We start from the raw sequence: 17,628 nt of genomic DNA on the forward strand, positions 1-17,628 counted from the left end.
AATTCAGAGAATCTGACAAGATTCAACTGGGCTTAAAGAGCAGCTATCTGCCATGTGTCTGACTCAACTCAAATGCCACTTTCTTTGGGGACCCTTAAGTGAAAGGCCTGCTCCCTTTCCTCACCCAGAGCTTACACAACTGAGTTTGTGACCCCTCATCTATGCCAGGTCTGGGCTGGGGGCTGGAATCACAGTAATAAAGACACAATCCCTGCCCCGCAGAGATTAACTGAAAATAGGTAAATTATGAGATTGTGAGGGGGAAGGGAGGTTCGAAATTAAAGTCATCATCAACGGGACTGGCAGCCCCAGCAGAGGAAAGAATAACATAGCCTAGAGCAGTGGTTCTCAACCAGAGACATTTTTCCCCCAAAGGACATTTGGTAATGTCTGGAGACACTTGGTTGTCCTGAGGGGTACTACTTGGTATCTAGTAGGTAGAGGCCAGGGATGCTGCTACACATCCTGCAATGCCCACAACAAAGAAATAACAGTGCTGAGGTTGAGAGACCCTGGCCTAGTCCAAGGGTTCTCAAACTTTGGGTCTCGGGATTCCTTTATGTTCTTAAAAGTTTAAGATATTCAAAAGAGTTTTTGCTTATGTCATATAGCCTCTGGATTCAGAAGCCTCTGGATAATCACACTGTACACCCCTGAGAGAATGAGAGTGAAAAAGTATTGTGAAAATAGTTTTCATTTTGTGAAACCCCAAGAGGATTTTTGGACCGGTAGACAGGCTGGGACCACTGGGACCACACGGTTGGAGAATGTTTGGCCTGGTGTTTAAGGTCACAGCTCTGGAACCAGATTTCTCAAGTTTAAACTGCAGCTCCACCACTAATTAGCTGAGGGACGTTTCTGGTACTCAGCGTCCCCATTGTTACCCGTGGGTGACAAGGACAGTACCTGCTGCCTGAGGCTACTATTTTAGTCCAATAAAGCACTTAAACTGGGCGGACAGTTAGTTTAGTTATGATTGCTATGACTCCAACAAACATAGGGCCTGGGGCTAACTTGTCTTCAACACCTTGTCTAGTGAATAAATCTAGTTCAGGAAGAGAAACAATAGCCCGCAGGCCTCGGTGGGTCTCTGGAGGTGGAAACCTCTTTTGCATTGGGTTTTGATGGTACAATGAAGGGCATTCTGATCAGGCTAACAAAAACACTGCTCCCAGGGTAGGAGTCCTAGCCCACCTCGGGAACCTCAGCCTCCACTTTCCATGCCACCTGTGCCCTAAGTCTACAGGGCGTTAGGACCCCACAAGGCACTTTTGTCTTTCTTGGTTCCCACTGAAGATTTTACCCCACCTAGCCCTTCGACGCGTCTGTGCGCGGGGCCATTTCCAATATGGCAGTAGCCCCGCGACTGTTTGGGGGGCTCTGCTTCCGTTTCCGGGACCAGAATCCGGAAGTGGCTGTTGAGGGGCGTCTTCCAATCTCGCACAGCTGCGTTGGCTGTAGAAGAGAACGGACGGCGATGGCGACGGTCGCAGCAAATCCAGCTGCTGCTGCGGCGGCTGTGGCGGCGGCAGCGGCGGTGGCTGAGGATAGAGAGCCACAGCACAAGGAGCTGCCAGGCCTGGACAGCCAGTGGCGCCAGATAGAAAACGGCGAGAGTGGGCGAGAACGTCCACTGCGGGCCGGCGAAAGCTGGTGAGGCTGGGCTGCGGTGGAGCCTCGGCAGAGGGAACGGTGGGGGCATTGACAACCGCTGGGGATTCGGCGGCCGAGGGCCGCAGGAAGGCTGCTGCGGGGTGCGGGGGCGGGGGAGTGGCCGGCGGGACAGCGGGCTAAAGGGGCGGGGAAGTGCCTTTGAATGAATCGCAACGTCTGGAAAAGGGGCGGGGCCTGTGTGGTGCAGTCTGACGCCTGAGAACAAAATGGGGTTTGTTGTGATGAGACCAGTTTCGGTCCTGGAGGTGGGGCCGGGCCTGCGTAGTGAAACTGCGTAGGAACCTGGGAAGAAGGTGGGTTCTGCGACATAAGGCGGGGGCGCGGCCTGCGCTGCGTAATGCAACTTTTGGGGGCGAGGAGCGGTCTCCGATTGCTCCTGGGCGGCTGGGAACGAGGCGAGCTTTGTGACGTCAGCAGAAGAGCGGGATGGAGCCGAACGGTCCGAGGGAGGGAGCGGGGACCTCCGTGGGGGAGGGGGGAGGAGCCTGGAGCCTGGGAACGAGGTTAGGTTGGTGACGTGAGCTGAGGGGCGTGCTCTGAGGCGGAGGGACGACAGTGGAGGGGAGGTGGTGCCTATGAGGCAGAAAATGGCGCCTGCGAATAAGCAAAGTTTATGACGCGCAGTGGTTTTTGATTCTGGCGGAAGCCTTCCCGAGTCGAGAGAACGTGCAGGTGATTAGCACCGGAGGGGCCTTCCATGTTTAATTGGTTTTCTGTGTTGGTACTGGTTTGTTTTTAGAATCAAGAAAAAGTCGTTTTTTTAAAAAATAGAATTTTGATAAATCGGCTTGTTTTACTGATTTCTTGCTAAACAGTCCTTCTTGAAATTTACTGCTTCTGAGTTCATTTTATTTCTCGCCGAGTTGCATCTCGTTTTTTAATTGTGAAATACGTAAGACTTAAAAAGATTATATAAAACATTTACGCAGCCCAGATTGACGGACATCCTGTTAAAATAAACGGCCTACACTCTTCAAAAATGTCAGGATCATGAAAGACAAAGGCTGAAGAACTGTTCCAGATTGAAGGAATTAATGCAATTTAACGAGTCATGATAACTAAATGCAACATGTGATCCTCGATTGGATCCTGGAACAGAAAAAAAATTATTTTAAAAATCAATTTTTTATCATAAGATTATTTTTGTCTCTTTTACTGTAAAAGGCAATGGAAACGTCGGTGAAATTTTATTAAAGTGGGTAGATACTAGTACTACTAATAATTGTGATCATTGTGGCTGTGTGAAAAATAATATCCTTGTTTATAGGAAATACTGAAAAATTTAGGGATAAGAACGCATCGTGTAAGCAGTTTATTCTCAAATGCCTGAAAAATTATCATATATAAATTTATATATGGCGAGGGGAAAGGAAATTGGGGAGATGTTGGTCAAAGGATACAACATTTCAGTTAGACAAGAAAAATAAGTTCAGATCTATTGTACAACTATAGTTAATAAATTCATTGTATACTTGAAAATTGCTGAGAGAAGATTTTACATGTTCTACCACCCCCCAAAAAATAAGTATGTGACGTAATGGATGTGTTAATTGCCTTGACTTAGTCATTCCACAATGTATACATAAGTCAAAACTTCATGCTGTACACTCTAAATATATGCAATTTTTGTCCATTTTAAAATAAATAAAAATACCAAAAAATGCATGTAAAGAAACAACGATTGAGCAAATGAGTAAAATATTAGATTTGAAGAATCTGGATGAAGGACATATGGGGATTCTCTGTATTATTTTTGCCATTTTTCTCAATCTATTTCAAAGTTTAAAAATTAAATAATAATTAAATAAAAACGTGTGAATTCACCATCCATGTTAAGATTCAGAACACTGTCTTAAGAAATCCTTCTGTGCCCCTCCCAGATGGAAATTCCCCTCCTTGCTCCATGGGAAACTGTTATCCTGAATTTTGAGTTAACAGTCTCTTCCTTTTCTTTAATGTTTTACCACAACTGTATGCATCCCTAAGCGGTATGTATTGTCTAAGCTTTCACTTTATACATATATGGAATACATATATATAAAGTTCTACTGGATGCATACTGTGAGCCCTTATCTTCGCATCGGGTAATACATGGTATCCACATGGCATCATTGGTGATGTTAACCTTGATCACTTGGTTATGGTAGTGTTGGCCAGCTTACTCAACTGTAAAGGTACCATTTTCCTCTTTACATATGCAGTAATTATTTTTAAAACATGTATCATGTCCAGCCATTCCTCAAAATACTCTTAACAGCTTCCCATCTCTTGCAGCGTAGATGCTAAAATCCTTACAATGAATTGCAAGCCTTTATGAAGCTGGTCTCCTGCTTGCATTCTGATGTCTTCCCATATCTCTCCTCTGATTACGCACTCCCTCCCTGTCTCCATCCAGGCCGGCCATATTGGACTCTTGCTGTTCCTCAAACACATCTAACCTTAGGGCTTTTTCGAGTGAGGTTTACTCACTACAGAGTTCTTTAATAACCACACCAGTGAAATGTGTATCTCTGTTACTGGGGAGATGAGTTGAGATTTTCCAAATCGGGAATACAAACCCAAGCCGTGTTTTTCTGCCATTACGTCACACCTTTCCAGCAAGAAAAAGCCTCATTTCATCCTGAGAATAAACAAAATAACCACAGTGTTTTGTAACTCATTTGAAGATGTTCAAAAGGGCCTTGAGGCTTTGATCCTTGCCTCTTCCTACCTTTGTAGCCTTGTGATTGTGTCACTGGTAGGACATGACATCCTGTCATCCTTGATAATACGCTTTAAAATTACCCCACCAGTACTGGGTTTTCTTTTGGGATGATGAAATATTTTGGAACTAGGGAGAGGTTGTGGTTGTACAACGTTGTGAATGTTCTAAATGCCGCTGAATTGTTCACTTTAAGATGGTTAATGTTATGTTATGTGAATTTCACCTCATTAAAAAAATTACCACACCAGTGTTGGTTCAGTGTTGAAGCCGGTTTGTCTCTGCTGTCATGGGTATTATCATGAAGCATTTTTGCTAAACTCCACTTTGTTAATGCTTCTCTAGTAAGAGCAAAGCATCTCAAGGTTCTTTATTGCTGTCCATTCTCCATTTTACAGGGGTTTGCTTAAGTGGCCAGGATATATGTGTTTATAAAGCATTTTGAAGTCATGGACTAACCCCAAATCATATATCTTGTATCAGTATTAATATTTGCACCTTCTGTCTTTTGTCAGCTGGCAGATTTGGGTGAGGGTAGTTAATTAATTTGGTCATCACAACTGATTTAATTTCTGGGAGAAGCTTGTATTTTAAGGCAAATTCAAATCTGTAATAATATAGCCTCCTTGGAAATTTTCACTTTTTCCTTTTGTGGGATGAACCATCTTCAAACACAAATCAGACACAAGAGAAAACTAGAATACAGAAAATAAAGAATTGTTTAGTAACTTTTTTCCATAAGCACATATTTCGTATCATTTCAACAAATTTGAGGAAGCACGAATAAACCTAAGTGACTTTAGCAAGATCAGTTGTACCTGTATATACTGGCAGCAAGAAACTAGAAAATTAAATTTTATGATGCCATTTATGATAGCATCCAAAAAATTGAATACCCAGCTGTAAATATAATAATTTGGGTGTTATTGGTACAGACCATGACACCTTTGTTGTGACTGCCACCTGGCCTGACAGAGATTGTGAGATATCCTGATTTCAGAGATGTTAACAATGATTTTTTTAAAGTGTCTTTGACTTGAAGCAATATGGTAATAATTTTCTGTGAAAAATTATGTAAAATGTCAGTCCTCTATGAAATCTATAGAAATTCAGCCTGTGACCAGGTCTGGAAGTTTTGCTTACCACTCTACAGCGTGATTTTAATGTTATTTTTTGTTCAAAATCTGCTCTTAAAAAGAAGTTGAGCAGTGCCTACCTTTGCATTGGAAGGTACTGTTAACTATAGCTTTACTGAACAAATTAACTTCATAGACTGGCTATGGAGGCAAGTAAAGCCACAAAGGGTGGATGGTGGTGTGTGGGGTGCAGGGTTGGGTCTGAGCATTGAGCCACCGGCACAGAAGGGTTTGTTTCCCTGGTGTGAGTGATATGGGGCAGGGTCTGTGGGGGTCAGTGCAGCAAAAAAACAAAACCAACAAAAAACCCACAGAAATGTTTGCCTATCTAGGTGACTTGTGACTATTTCAAGATTTGTCTGTCCCTCCATCCTCCCACCTTTCTGATCCTTTCATGAACAAGGGAAAGTTGACATTTTAAAGAATCACATTGGTGAGGTTAAATTGGGAGAATCGCTTGAACCCGGGAGGCAGAGGTCGCAGTGAGCTGAGATTGTGCCACTGCACTCCAGCCTGGGCGACAGAGCAAGACTCTGTCTCAAAAAATGATAATAATAATAATGAGGTTAAATTGCTTGAAAACCAGCCAATATAATGTTATGTGCATTTCATCAAATTTGGTTATTTTTTAAAAAGCATTTATTTGAGGCTGCTCAATATTTGGGATAGCCTTTTATGTGTCAGAAATGCCACAGCAGAACAGGTGTGTGTGTATGTGTGTGTGTGTGTGTGTGTTTAGGCAGGAGGAGGTTTATGTCTGTGAGCTTTTATGTCCAAGTCCTGAAGTCCAAGCTGTCAGAACAATGACAGCTAAAATTCATTTAGCACTTATTATATGTCAAGTATTTTCCAAACTTCAGGATTTCTCACAAAGGCAGATTTCAATATAGTTCTAAATGGTTATCCTTGTAGTGTTTCACCTTTAAAAGAGAGTTAATTGAACTGTATACTGAAAAATGCTTGATGGTAAGTTTTATGTTACATGTTTTTATCACAGTTTTTAAGAGAACCATAAGCTCAGGAATTTGCTATAAAGCCAAAGTAAATTCTAAATTAAAAAATGATGAACAATAGCAATATGCAGTTTTTTTTTTTTTTTTTTTTGAGATGGAGTCTCACTCTGTCGCACAGGCTGGAGTGCAGTGATGCAGTCTCGGCTCACTGCAACCTCTGCCTCCAGGGTTCAAGTGATTCTCATGCCTCTGCCTCCCAAGTAGCTGGGATTACAGGCACGTGCCAGCACACCTGGCTAATTTGTTGTATTTTTTAGTAGAGACGGTTTCACCATGTCAGCCAGGCTGGTCTTGAACTCCTGACCTCAGGTGATCCACCCGTCTTGACCTCCCAAAGTGCTGGGATTACTGGCGTGAGCCACTGTGCCCGGTCTTTTTTTTTTTTTTTCAGTATGCAGTTTTTGAAGGAAAACCTTATGATTCTTTTTAGCATTTTAAATTCTTTGCTCCTTTTAAAAGCAGATTTTTCACCATTTATCAAATCTAGTTCTTAGCTGAAGAATTATGCTTCCATTGATAGATCCTTTAGAAACAAACACATAATGAATGGCTAAAGCCTTATAAAATTAGCTGCAGATGGCATATATCTTGAGCCTAACTTAACTGGGTTATCCCACAGACTAATTCAAATGAATCATCTTTTATTCTATAATAAAACCTCATGTTTCCTAGCACTATAAGTATGGATTTTTTGTTGGTTTGTTTGCCATTGTTAACCACATTTTCTGTTTTTAATCAGATTTCTTTTTTAATACTAAGAAGTTATCTAACATACAAATCTGAGTTTCGCTGAATAAATTTTGCTTCGAATTTATTTTTATATGATGCTGAAACTTTTCATCTTAAATTATAATGTGTCAATACTTTCAGTCTGTTGGGCATGGGAAGTTGTATAGCTAACCCTCAGCTACCCATGTAACACCCTTGTTACCTGTCTGGGCCCCAGGTTCCTTGTGGAGAAGCACTGGTATAAGCAGTGGGAGGCATACGTGCAGGGAGGGGACCAGGACTCCAGCACCTTCCCTGGCTGCATCAACAATGCCACACTCTTTCAAGGTACAAGGCCTTTGCCTCCTTCTCACCCTAGCCCTGGAGTTCTTGTCCCTTCCGTCCCTACAGATGATCATAAGCCCATTCTGTGTGCTAGGTCACTGGTGGGGTGGCCAGAGTCATTCGTCAGTTTCCTTTGTTGATTCTTCCTCTGCCACCTCCACCCCCGCCCCACAGATGAGATAAACTGGCGCCTCAAGGAGGGACTGGTGGAAGGCGAGGATTATGTGCTGCTCCCAGCAGCTGCTTGGCATTACCTGGTCAGCTGGTATGGTCTAGAGCATGGCCAGCCACCCATTGAACGCAAGGTATAGTGGATGGGGAGGGTGCATGGCGGGGAGTGCGTAGTAAGAAAGCCTTGTAGGCCCAGCATGGGTACAGATCCATGTATGCTGGGTAGGTACACATATGTCTGCTCTCTTCCCCCTCCTAGCTCATCATACAGGTATCTTTGTGTGTCTGCTGTGTGTGTTCCCCTGTGTGGCTCTCTTTACAGACCATTGTATATGTGTGTTTGTATGCTATGTTTGTAAGGCAGAGTGTGTGCTCCTGTCATTTGAGAGGTCACAGCGCTGTGTCTGTGTGAGTACACCTGTGTCTGCACCCCTCTACCCTTACAGGTCATAGAGCTGCCCAACATCCAGAAGGTCGAAGTGTACCCAGTAGAACTGCTGCTTGTCCGGCACAATGATTTGGGCAAATCTCACACTGTTCAGTTCAGCCATACCGATTCTATTGGTGAGTCTAAGGGTCATGCAATGGGTTGGTGTTCCTAGCTACTAGTCCCAACTCAGTGACTTGAGGTTGCATAGGGTTAAGCTGAAGCTGACTGAGAAGGCACTGGTCAGACTTTGGAAGACCCAGAAGGCATTGGCTAAGTTGGGTGGAGGCACTGAGGGGATCTACTAGAGCCCTGAGGGTATGTGAGCTACATTCCAGTGACTTACATGGTGTGGCAGAGGATATTTGCTGGAGATCTCCAGTCTGGAGTGTGGGCCAGTCATTTGGAGACTGATTGAAGACACAGGTATTGGCCAAGCATGTGAGGTCCGTAGGGATGAGTCAGGTATGCCCAGATGGATTGATCATTTTGGGTCTCACAAAGATCTTGAATGTACTCCATCACCCCGCACAGGCCTAGTATTGCGCACAGCTCGGGAGCGGTTTCTGGTGGAGCCCCAGGAAGACACTCGGCTTTGGGCCAAGAACTCAGAAGGCTCTTTGGATAGGTTGTATGACACACACATCACGGTTCTCGATGCGGCCCTTGAGACTGGGCAGGTAAGGGTGGGGAGGGCTTTTCTGTTCAGGTGGACTGGCAGATAGACTCACCTGGCAGTACTCGGGGGAAATGAAGGCTAGGTACCCATAATGTCCTCCATCAATACCTTTCCTTCTTTCTCTTTCTCCAACCCAGTTGATCATCATGGAGACCCGCAAGAAAGATGGCACTTGGCCCAGCGCACAGCTGCATGTCATGTGAGCCCTTGGGGTATCTGGTCCAGAGCGGGGGCGTCCCACAGTAGGCAAAATGATTTAGCCCATGAGCACATTGCACCCCCATGCAGCAGGCCCTCAGCTGACAGTTTCTCATCTAACCCCAGGAACAACAACATGTCGGAAGAGGATGAGGACTTCAAGGGTCAGCCAGGCATCTGTGGCCTCACCAATCTGGGCAACACGTGCTTCATGAACTCGGCCCTGCAGGTTGGGCCATTATAGTTGTGTCTGGCACAGCCACATGGTTGGGCTTCAAGAGCTGAGGATTGGGGACAGAGCTGGGGTCCTGAGGGGACTACAGGGCAAGGGGTCAGGATGAAAGCTGAGGCCCCACAAGTCTGAAGTGACACGCCCACGTTCATTCCTGAACTATCAGCCTCTTCTCTCAGCTTGCCCTCATTTTCCCTCTTCTCTTCCCTGTTCCCACGTTCTTCCTTCTCGTGAAATCCTAATGCCTTCTCTCCCCTACTCTCCTGCTCCTCTCTCTCCTCCCTTCCCCTTCTCTCTCGTTTTCCTCTCTCTTTCCTCCTGGCTTCTTTTTGTGTATCCTCACTTTGAACCTTCTGTCTCCCCTCTGCCTCATTCACCTGGTCTCTGGCCTCTGCAGTGCCTCAGCAATGTGCCACAGCTCACCGAGTACTTCCTCAACAACTGCTACCTGGAGGAGCTCAACTTCCGCAACCCACTGGGCATGAAGGGTGAGATCGCAGAGGCCTATGCAGACCTGGTGAAGCAGGCGTGGTCTGGCCACCACCGCTCCATTGTGCCACATGTGTTCAAGGTGTGACTTAACCCTGGGCACCCCCAACCCCCTACGTCTCTTGGCTCTCCTAACTCCCTCTCTCTCTGATGACCCTGCCCATCTTCTTAGAACAAGGTTGGCCATTTTGCATCCCAATTTCTGGGCTACCAGCAGCATGACTCTCAGGAGCTGCTGTCATTCCTCCTGGACGGGCTGCATGAGGACCTTAATCGGGTGAAGAAGAAGGAGTATGTGGAGCTGTGCGATGCTGCTGGGCGACCGGATCAGGTAGGCTGCCCCCGCATTTGCAGTCCAATTAACATCACCAAGGCCTCTGCCTCGGGGATTTTCTGGCCTCCCTGGGGTATCTAACACGCCACCATTTTCTGTTAAGTTTCTCTACCTGACCTCAACTCCAGCCTTACTCTTAACCTTAGTTCCAATACCATATCTGCCCCCACAGTCAACCCAGAGTAAACCCCAGCGCAGTCTCCTGCCCTAAATGACCCCCAGTCTTGACCGTGAACATAGTCTCTGTGTATCCCTAGCTGGAGCTCTGCCTCTGGACTTTAGCAGTGGCCTTCCGCTTCACCCCATTTGAATGCACCCCAAGCCACGGTTTCCTCTTACCCTGGGCAAGCCCCACCACCCACCATGACACTATCAACAGGAGGTGGCACAGGAGGCATGGCAAAACCACAAACGGCGGAACGATTCTGTGATCGTGGACACTTTCCACGGCCTCTTCAAGTCCACGCTGGTGTGCCCCGATTGTGGCAATGTATCTGTGACCTTCGACCCCTTCTGCTACCTCAGTGTTCCACTGCCTATCAGCCACAAGAGGGTCTTGGAGGTCTTCTTTATCCCCATGGATCCGCGCCGCAAGCCAGAGCAGGTGTGGGGCAGTGGGGGCCTGGGGAGATGATGATGGACACATAGAGTTTGATTAGCTGCCATAGCTCAAGGCTTCTTGCATTAACTCACCACAAGCCCTTTTGGTGTTTTGTGGATACCGTTTTTCCCTTAGCACCGGCTCGTGGTCCCCAAGAAAGGCAAGATCTCGGATCTATGTGTGGCTCTGTCCAAACACACGGGCATCTCGCCAGAGAGGGTGAGACTGCAGAAGGAGGCTGGATGGGATTCCAGGGCAAGGAGGCAGAAGGGCCTGGGGAGGCCATGCAGACTAACAGTCCCCTCTCCATATCCCATTCCTAGATGATGGTGGCTGATGTCTTCAGTCACCGCTTCTATAAGCTCTATCAGCTAGAGGAGCCTCTGAGTAGCATCTTGGACCGTGATGATATCTTCGTGTGAGTGGGGATGGCAGGGAGGTGGTGGTTCCTCAGGAACTTGGTCCACTTCCTTTTGTATGGTCCTGCCTTAACCACCTTCTCTCTTCCCTGCTCTGCCTCGTTCACTGGGCACCTGCCCTGCGCAGAGCTTCAGCCACATGCCTTGGGAGGCTGAGGCAGGAGAATCACTTGAACCCGAGAGGTTCAAATGAGCCAAGATCACGCCACTGCACTCCAGTCTGGGCGACAGGGCAAAACTCCATCTCAAAAATAAATAAAGCCGGGTGCGGTGGCTCACGCCTGTAATCCCAGCACTTTGGGAGGCTGAAGCAGGCAGATCACGAGGTCAGGAGATGGAGACCATCCTGGCTAACACGGTGAAACCCCGTCTCTACTAAAAATACAAAAAATTAGCCGGGCGTGGTGGCAGGTGCCTGTAGTCCCAGCTACTCGGGAGGCTGAGGCAGGAGAATGGCATGAACCCAGGAGGCGGAGCTTGCAGTGAGCCAAGATGGTGCCACTGCACTGCAGCCTGGGCAACAGAGCGAGACTCCGTCTCAAAAATAAATAAATAAATAAATAAAAATAAAAATGCCTTCAGGCTGTGAGGATGAGTGGGTGGGGCAGCCAGGGCAGAGTCAGGGAGTCTCTGGGGGCCCTGATCAGGTGTGCCTGCTGTCCACCCCCCACAGCTATGAGGTGTCAGGTCGCATTGAGGCCATTGAGGGCTCAAGAGAGGACATCGTGGTTCCTGTCTACCTGCGGGAGCGCACCCCTGCCCGTGACTACAACAACTCCTACTACGGCCTGATGCTTTTTGGACACCCCCTCCTGGTATCAGTGCCCCGGGACCGCTTCACCTGGGAGGGCCTGTATAATGTCCTGATGTACCGGCTCTCGTAAGTGTCCTCTTCCCCGGGGGAGGGGGGCGGAGGGGTCTGAACTCCGACTTGGGTGTTTAGCTGCTTATTTGACACCTCCCCTGTAACAAACAAAAGACAGTCCAAACTTAACATGGCCATAGAAGAACTTGTAGGGTTTTTTCTTTCTCTAGACCTCTGGCTTTGCTACTGCCTGTCTTGGGTGCTAGGGATACAGAGGTGAACAAGATGCACAAAACACAGACAACTTCATCTTGTCTTCAGTTGTCTCTCCTGGAGACTGTTGTCCCTCCTGGGAGAGTCTTGATTTTTTTGTCTTTTTGCTGACAAATTTTCATTTTGCCTAAAATCTAGAGTCTTTACTGTGGCACACAAAGCGTTGTGTTATCAGAATTCTCCCCCCTCATTTTGCATTCAAAAGTCATTCCCCAGAGGCTTTCCCTGATGGGAAGTTATAGCCAGCATGTGTCTTGTCTAGCAGTGGCTTATTAGAGTAAAAGTCCACGCTCCATACCTTTTTTTTTTTTTTTTTTTGAGACGGAGTCTTGCTCTGTTGCCCAGGCTGGAGTGTAGTGACATGATCTTGGCTCACTGCAACCTCCATCTCCCGGATTCAAGCGATTCTCCTGCCTCAGCCTCCCAAATAGCTGCAATTACAGCCGCGCGCCACCACGCCCAGCTAATCACACTCCACACCTCTGACTGGGACACAAGTTCCTTCATTCTCAGGCCACTGCTGACAGCCTTGGCCTCTTCATGCATTTACGCGTCACCCCTTCAGCCCTCTCACACCTCAGATTCAGAACGGTTTACATGTGGATCTACCAATGGCTTCCCATTATCTTAAGTAAAATCCCGGGCTCTATCCCCACTGTCCTTGTACCCCTGTCTTGGGAGTCTCCTCTGCTCTGTTGCAGACGCTACGTGACCAAACCCAACTCAGATGATGAGGACGATGGGGATGAGAAAGGTGAGGGGGCTAACAGTCAGTGGGCGGGGGCTCTGGGTTAGGTCTGACCCACGTAGGGTTCGTCTAGGTGTGCATTGCAGCTTAGCACTTGAGGCTCACACCTTCCCATCTCTGACATCCTCCTGTCCTAGAAGATGACGAGGAGGATAAAGACGACGTCCCTGGGCCCTCAACTGGGGGCAGCCTCCGAGACCCTGAGCCAGAGCAGGCTGGGCCCAGCTCTGGAGTCACGAACAGGTGCCCGTTCCTCCTGGACAATTGCCTTGGCACATCTCAGTGGCCCCCAAGGCGACGACGCAAGCAGCTGTTCACCCTGCAGACGGTGAACTCCAATGGGACCAGCGACCGCACAACCTCCCCTGAAGAAGTCCATGGTATTTCCTTTGGCTATCAGCGAGGGCTGGGGAGGCTGGAGGGGAGATTTCCTGGCAGCAGGATCCATGACCACCTCTCCCTCACCCCCAGCCCAGCCGTACATTGCTATCGACTGGGAGCCAGAGATGAAGAAGCGTTACTATGACGAGGTAGAGGCTGAGGTAAATGAGATCCCAGGGATGGGGGGTACTTTCAGCTCTTGCCCCTCAACTCTTCGTACATCCTCCCCACAACTCCTCTAGCTGGGAACAGAGCCAAGAGATCCAGGTCAAGCTTGGCCTTGGGTCCTGAACACCTACTGAGAGCTCCAGGGCCTGAGGTTCCTAGCTTCAAAGTTGGTGCTCTGACCCACTCAGTGTGTGTCTCCCCCGCTGGGCCCCCACTCCCCATTTCTCCATCTGTCCTCACACCCGGCCATCTGGTCGTCTGTTCACCCAATCCTAGGGCTACGTGAAGCATGACTGCGTCGGGTACGTGATGAAGAAGGCTCCCGTGCGGCTGCAGGAGTGCATTGAGCTCTTCACCACTGTGGAGACCCTGGAGAAGGAAAACCCCTGGTGAGGGGCCAGAGTGGGGCCTGTGTGTGGGGGTTTCATTGGATGGAACTACTATATTTAGCTTTTTTTTTTTTTTTTTTTTTGAGACAGAGTCTGGCTCTGTCAACCCAGGCTGAAGTGCAGTGGTACAATCTCGGCTCAGTGCAACCTCTGCCTCCCAGGATCAAGCTGTTCTCCTGCCTAAGTCTCCTGAGTAGCTGGGATTATAGGCACCCACTACCATGCCTGGCTAATTTTTATATTTTTAGTAGAAACAGGTTTTGCCACGTTGGCCAGGCTGGTCTCGAACTCCTGAATAAAGATGATCCACCCGCCTTGGCCTTCCAAAGTGCTGGGATTACAGGCGTGAGCCACCACACCTGGCCTATATTTAGCTCTTTAAATATACCTTCCTCCTCCCTCCTCCACGCTCAAACCCTTCTTGCCAACCTGGCCACCAATCTCCTGAGCAGACTCCTACCCCAGAGCCTTGGCCTGTGCTGTTCCTTCTCCAGGAATGTTGTTCCCAGTGATCTACAGGACTTCACTCCTTACGATGCTCAGGTCTCCGATCAAATGTGACCTCATCAGAGAGACCTCCTCTGACTACCCTGTTAAAAATCACCCTTCCCCACCATCCCTCTCCATCCCCTCTCTGCTCTTTTCTTCCTAGCCAAGCATTACTTTCTAGCTCAGCGATGCCACTTGATGTGATGTCCTGTATCCACTTTTGTGTTATTTGTCATCTTCGTTAGAGTCAACTCCTCGAGGGTGAAGACTTAAGTTCACTGTGTGTTGTTTCTACCTGTTTATAATAGTGTTGAGTGTTCGGTTGATGCTCAGTAGACACTTGCAGAATAAACAAAAAGAGAACCAAAACCACACTCCCTAGTCTCAGAAATAAGAGCAGCATGTCCGTGGAGCAGAAATGGAACAGAAATACAAAATAGTTCCAAAGGGTTAAACAAGCAATCAATAAATACTGGGGAATGAATGAATGACTAAAATACGAAGAGAGGAAACTAGAAGGATAGAGGTGGGCTCTAAAATAAGACTAGCATCTCATGGAACAGAAATCAAAAATACAAAAAATATTATGAGCGCATATACAAAAGATAGTAAGCACTTGACGAGTGAGTGAAAGGATTTTAACAGGAACAGAGCAAACTAGAATACTAGATGGGCTAATAGTAAGAGCAGTGTCTCTGTGAGCCAGACATGGCACGTGAGAGGCAGTACAAAGGGCACACAGTAGGTGCTCAGAAAAAGTCTGTTTTGGCTGGGCATTGTGGCTCATGCCTGTCATCCGAGTACTTTGGGAGGCCGACACGGGTGGATCACCTGAGGTCAGGAATTCAAGGCCAGCCTGGCCAACATGGTGAAACCCTGTCTCTACTAAAAATACACAAGTTAGCAGGGCATGGTGGTGCATGCCTGTAATTCCAGCTACTCGGGAGGCTGAGGCAGGAGAATCGCTTGAACCCAGGAGGTGGAGGCTGCAGTGATCCGAGATCGCGCCACTGTACTCCAGCCTGGGCAACAGAGCGATTCTCTGTCTCAAAAAAAAAAAAAAAAGTCCGTTTGCTGACTCGGGCTCTGTCTGTAGGTACTGCCCTTCCTGCAAGCAGCACCAGCTGGCAACCAAGAAGCTGGACCTGTGGATGCTGCCGGAGATTCTCATCATCCACCTGAAACGCTTTTCCTACACCAAGTTCTCCCGAGAGAAGCTGGACACCCTCGTGGAGTTTCCTATCCGGTCAGGGGCCAGGGAGAGGATGGCTGGGGGAAGGCAGGGAAAGGAGGGGGTGTACCAGTATTAACCCTCTCCCCACCCACAGGGACCTGGACTTCTCTGAGTTTGTCATCCAGCCACAGAATGAGTCGAATCCGGAGCTGTACAAATATGACCTCATCGCGGTTTCCAACCATTATGGGGGCATGCGTGATGGACACTGTATGTGCCAGGCTGTGGGTGGGGCCTGCCCTGGGGGTTCTGGGCAGGGGGGCGATCAGGACCTTCCCAGTGAGTGACTAGGGATGTGAGCCAGTGGTGAGGTTATCGTGGTGGGAGGAGTGACAAGAGTGAATCTGGACACTTCTGAGAGGCAGGAAGGGTAGGCGAGGATAACTCTCCTTCCCTTTCAGACACAACATTTGCCTGCAACAAGGACAGCGGCCAGTGGCACTACTTTGATGACAACAGCGTCTCCCCTGTGAATGAGAATCAGATCGAGGTGTGACTTCCATCCTACCTCCTCCCCTTCTTCCTTTCTGATTCCACCTCCCCATCCCCCAAATCCACACTGACTCCTGTCCTCTCCCCACAGTCCAAGGCAGCCTATGTCCTTTTCTACCAACGCCAGGACGTGGCGCGACGCCTGCTGTCCCCGGCCGGCTCATCTGGTGCCCCAGCCTCCCCTGCCTGCAGCTCCCCACCCAGCTCTGAGTTCATGGATGTTAATTGAGAGCCCTGGGTCCTGCCACAGAAAAAAAAAAAAAAAGCCTTCTCTGCAATCTCGCTTCTCGTGTCCGCCCCGCTTCTCTTATTCGTGTTAGGTGCCCCTGCCAGGCATTGCAGGCTTAGTCGTGGCTACTGTTCTCCTGTGCCGCTGCATCGCTCTCTCCCGGGAAAGAACAGGTCGTGTCTCCTCCTAGCAGTGCGCGCCCCGCCTGTGTTTGCCCTTCCAGCAGTGACCCTCCCTTCTAGTCTTTATTTATGGTCGTGCCCTTCCCTCTCCTCAGCCCAGAGTGTTCTGCGTGGGTGGTGATGGGGGTTCACCTGAACACAGAGTGTATTTTCTTATTGAGGCCCTGTACCTTCTGCTGTGTGTGTGTATATATAAAGCGCCAGTCTGCTCCCCACTCAGCAGTGTGGTTTTTTCCTCCATGGACTTAACTAAGCACCAGTTTTGTGCCTGTGTTCTGTGTTCTTATCAAAGGCCAGATGTGTGATGGGTGCAGCTCTGAGTGGTTAGTGAGCACCAGGTGTGGGCTGGGTACTGCCGTTCTAAGTGCTTTGAAAGCACCCTCTGTGTGCCAGGCATGATTCCAAGCACCAATGGCATGCCCAGTTTTTTCCAAAATATTTTCCAAATATTGATACGTAATCCTCACAACAATCTCATGCAAGAGTTGTCATCTCCAGTTTCGGATGGGGATACTGAGGTACAGAGGTCACAGAATTGCTCAGGGCTTGTCAGGAGGTCAGTATACCTCATGTGCTACCCGAGTCGGTCCCTGGAGGGGGTGCTTGGCTTGTCTGGACCCAGGACTGCTACTCAATCTGCAGACATGAGCTGCCCTACAGGCAATGTGGAAATGGAGCACGTGGGACGGATGCATGCATGTGGGCAAATTTGTGGTTTGGGGACATAAAAATACTCCTCTCAGGCCAGGTGCCACCTGTTATCTCAACACTTTGGGAGGCCAAGGCAGGAGGATCACTTGGGCCCTGGATGTTGAGGTTGCAGTGATCTATGATCGTGCCACTGCACTCCAGTCTGGGCCACAGAGCAAGACCCCATCTCAAAAAAAGGATGCTATTCCCCAGACCACTTCACAGACCCCCAGTAGTGTCCTCTGAGAAAATTTTGTCCCCCTGAGACCTCCTTTGGAGATGGTACATGCATTTGGCAGACCAGCCAACCTGCCAGGACAAATGTGCTGTCTGTGTGTAGCCCCTGTAGTCAGCCCCCTCTCCCATCATGACCCCAGCTCCCACACCAGGCAGGTTTCCTCCAACCTCACCCCAGACGACA

At 48.3% G+C, this 17,628-nt stretch overlaps 1 protein-coding gene across 1 annotated transcript; it reads left to right on the forward strand.

Annotated features, from left to right (window-relative positions):
* Nucleotides 1-1,340: 1,340 nt before the first annotated feature.
* On the forward strand, nucleotides 1,341-16,732 carry USP11 (ubiquitin specific peptidase 11). The gene is made up of 21 exons (XM_016942704.3): nucleotides 1,341-1,653; nucleotides 7,471-7,580; nucleotides 7,752-7,882; nucleotides 8,195-8,312; nucleotides 8,710-8,855; nucleotides 8,992-9,053; nucleotides 9,179-9,281; nucleotides 9,682-9,855; nucleotides 9,946-10,104; nucleotides 10,487-10,711; nucleotides 10,844-10,927; nucleotides 11,032-11,126; nucleotides 11,801-12,007; nucleotides 12,907-12,959; nucleotides 13,091-13,333; nucleotides 13,425-13,495; nucleotides 13,779-13,891; nucleotides 15,477-15,626; nucleotides 15,709-15,824; nucleotides 16,016-16,104; nucleotides 16,198-16,732. The coding sequence occupies exons 1-21, from the start codon at nucleotides 1,349-1,351 to the stop codon at nucleotides 16,333-16,335; spliced, it is 2,892 nt and encodes a 963-aa protein (XP_016798193.1). The 5' UTR covers nucleotides 1,341-1,348; the 3' UTR covers nucleotides 16,336-16,732.
* The last annotated feature ends 896 nt before the right edge of the window (nucleotides 16,733-17,628 follow it).

The sequence above is a fragment of the Pan troglodytes genome, chromosome X (assembly GCF_028858775.2).
Source record: "Pan troglodytes isolate AG18354 chromosome X, NHGRI_mPanTro3-v2.0_pri, whole genome shotgun sequence".
Taxonomy (NCBI): Eukaryota; Metazoa; Chordata; class Mammalia; order Primates; family Hominidae; genus Pan; species Pan troglodytes.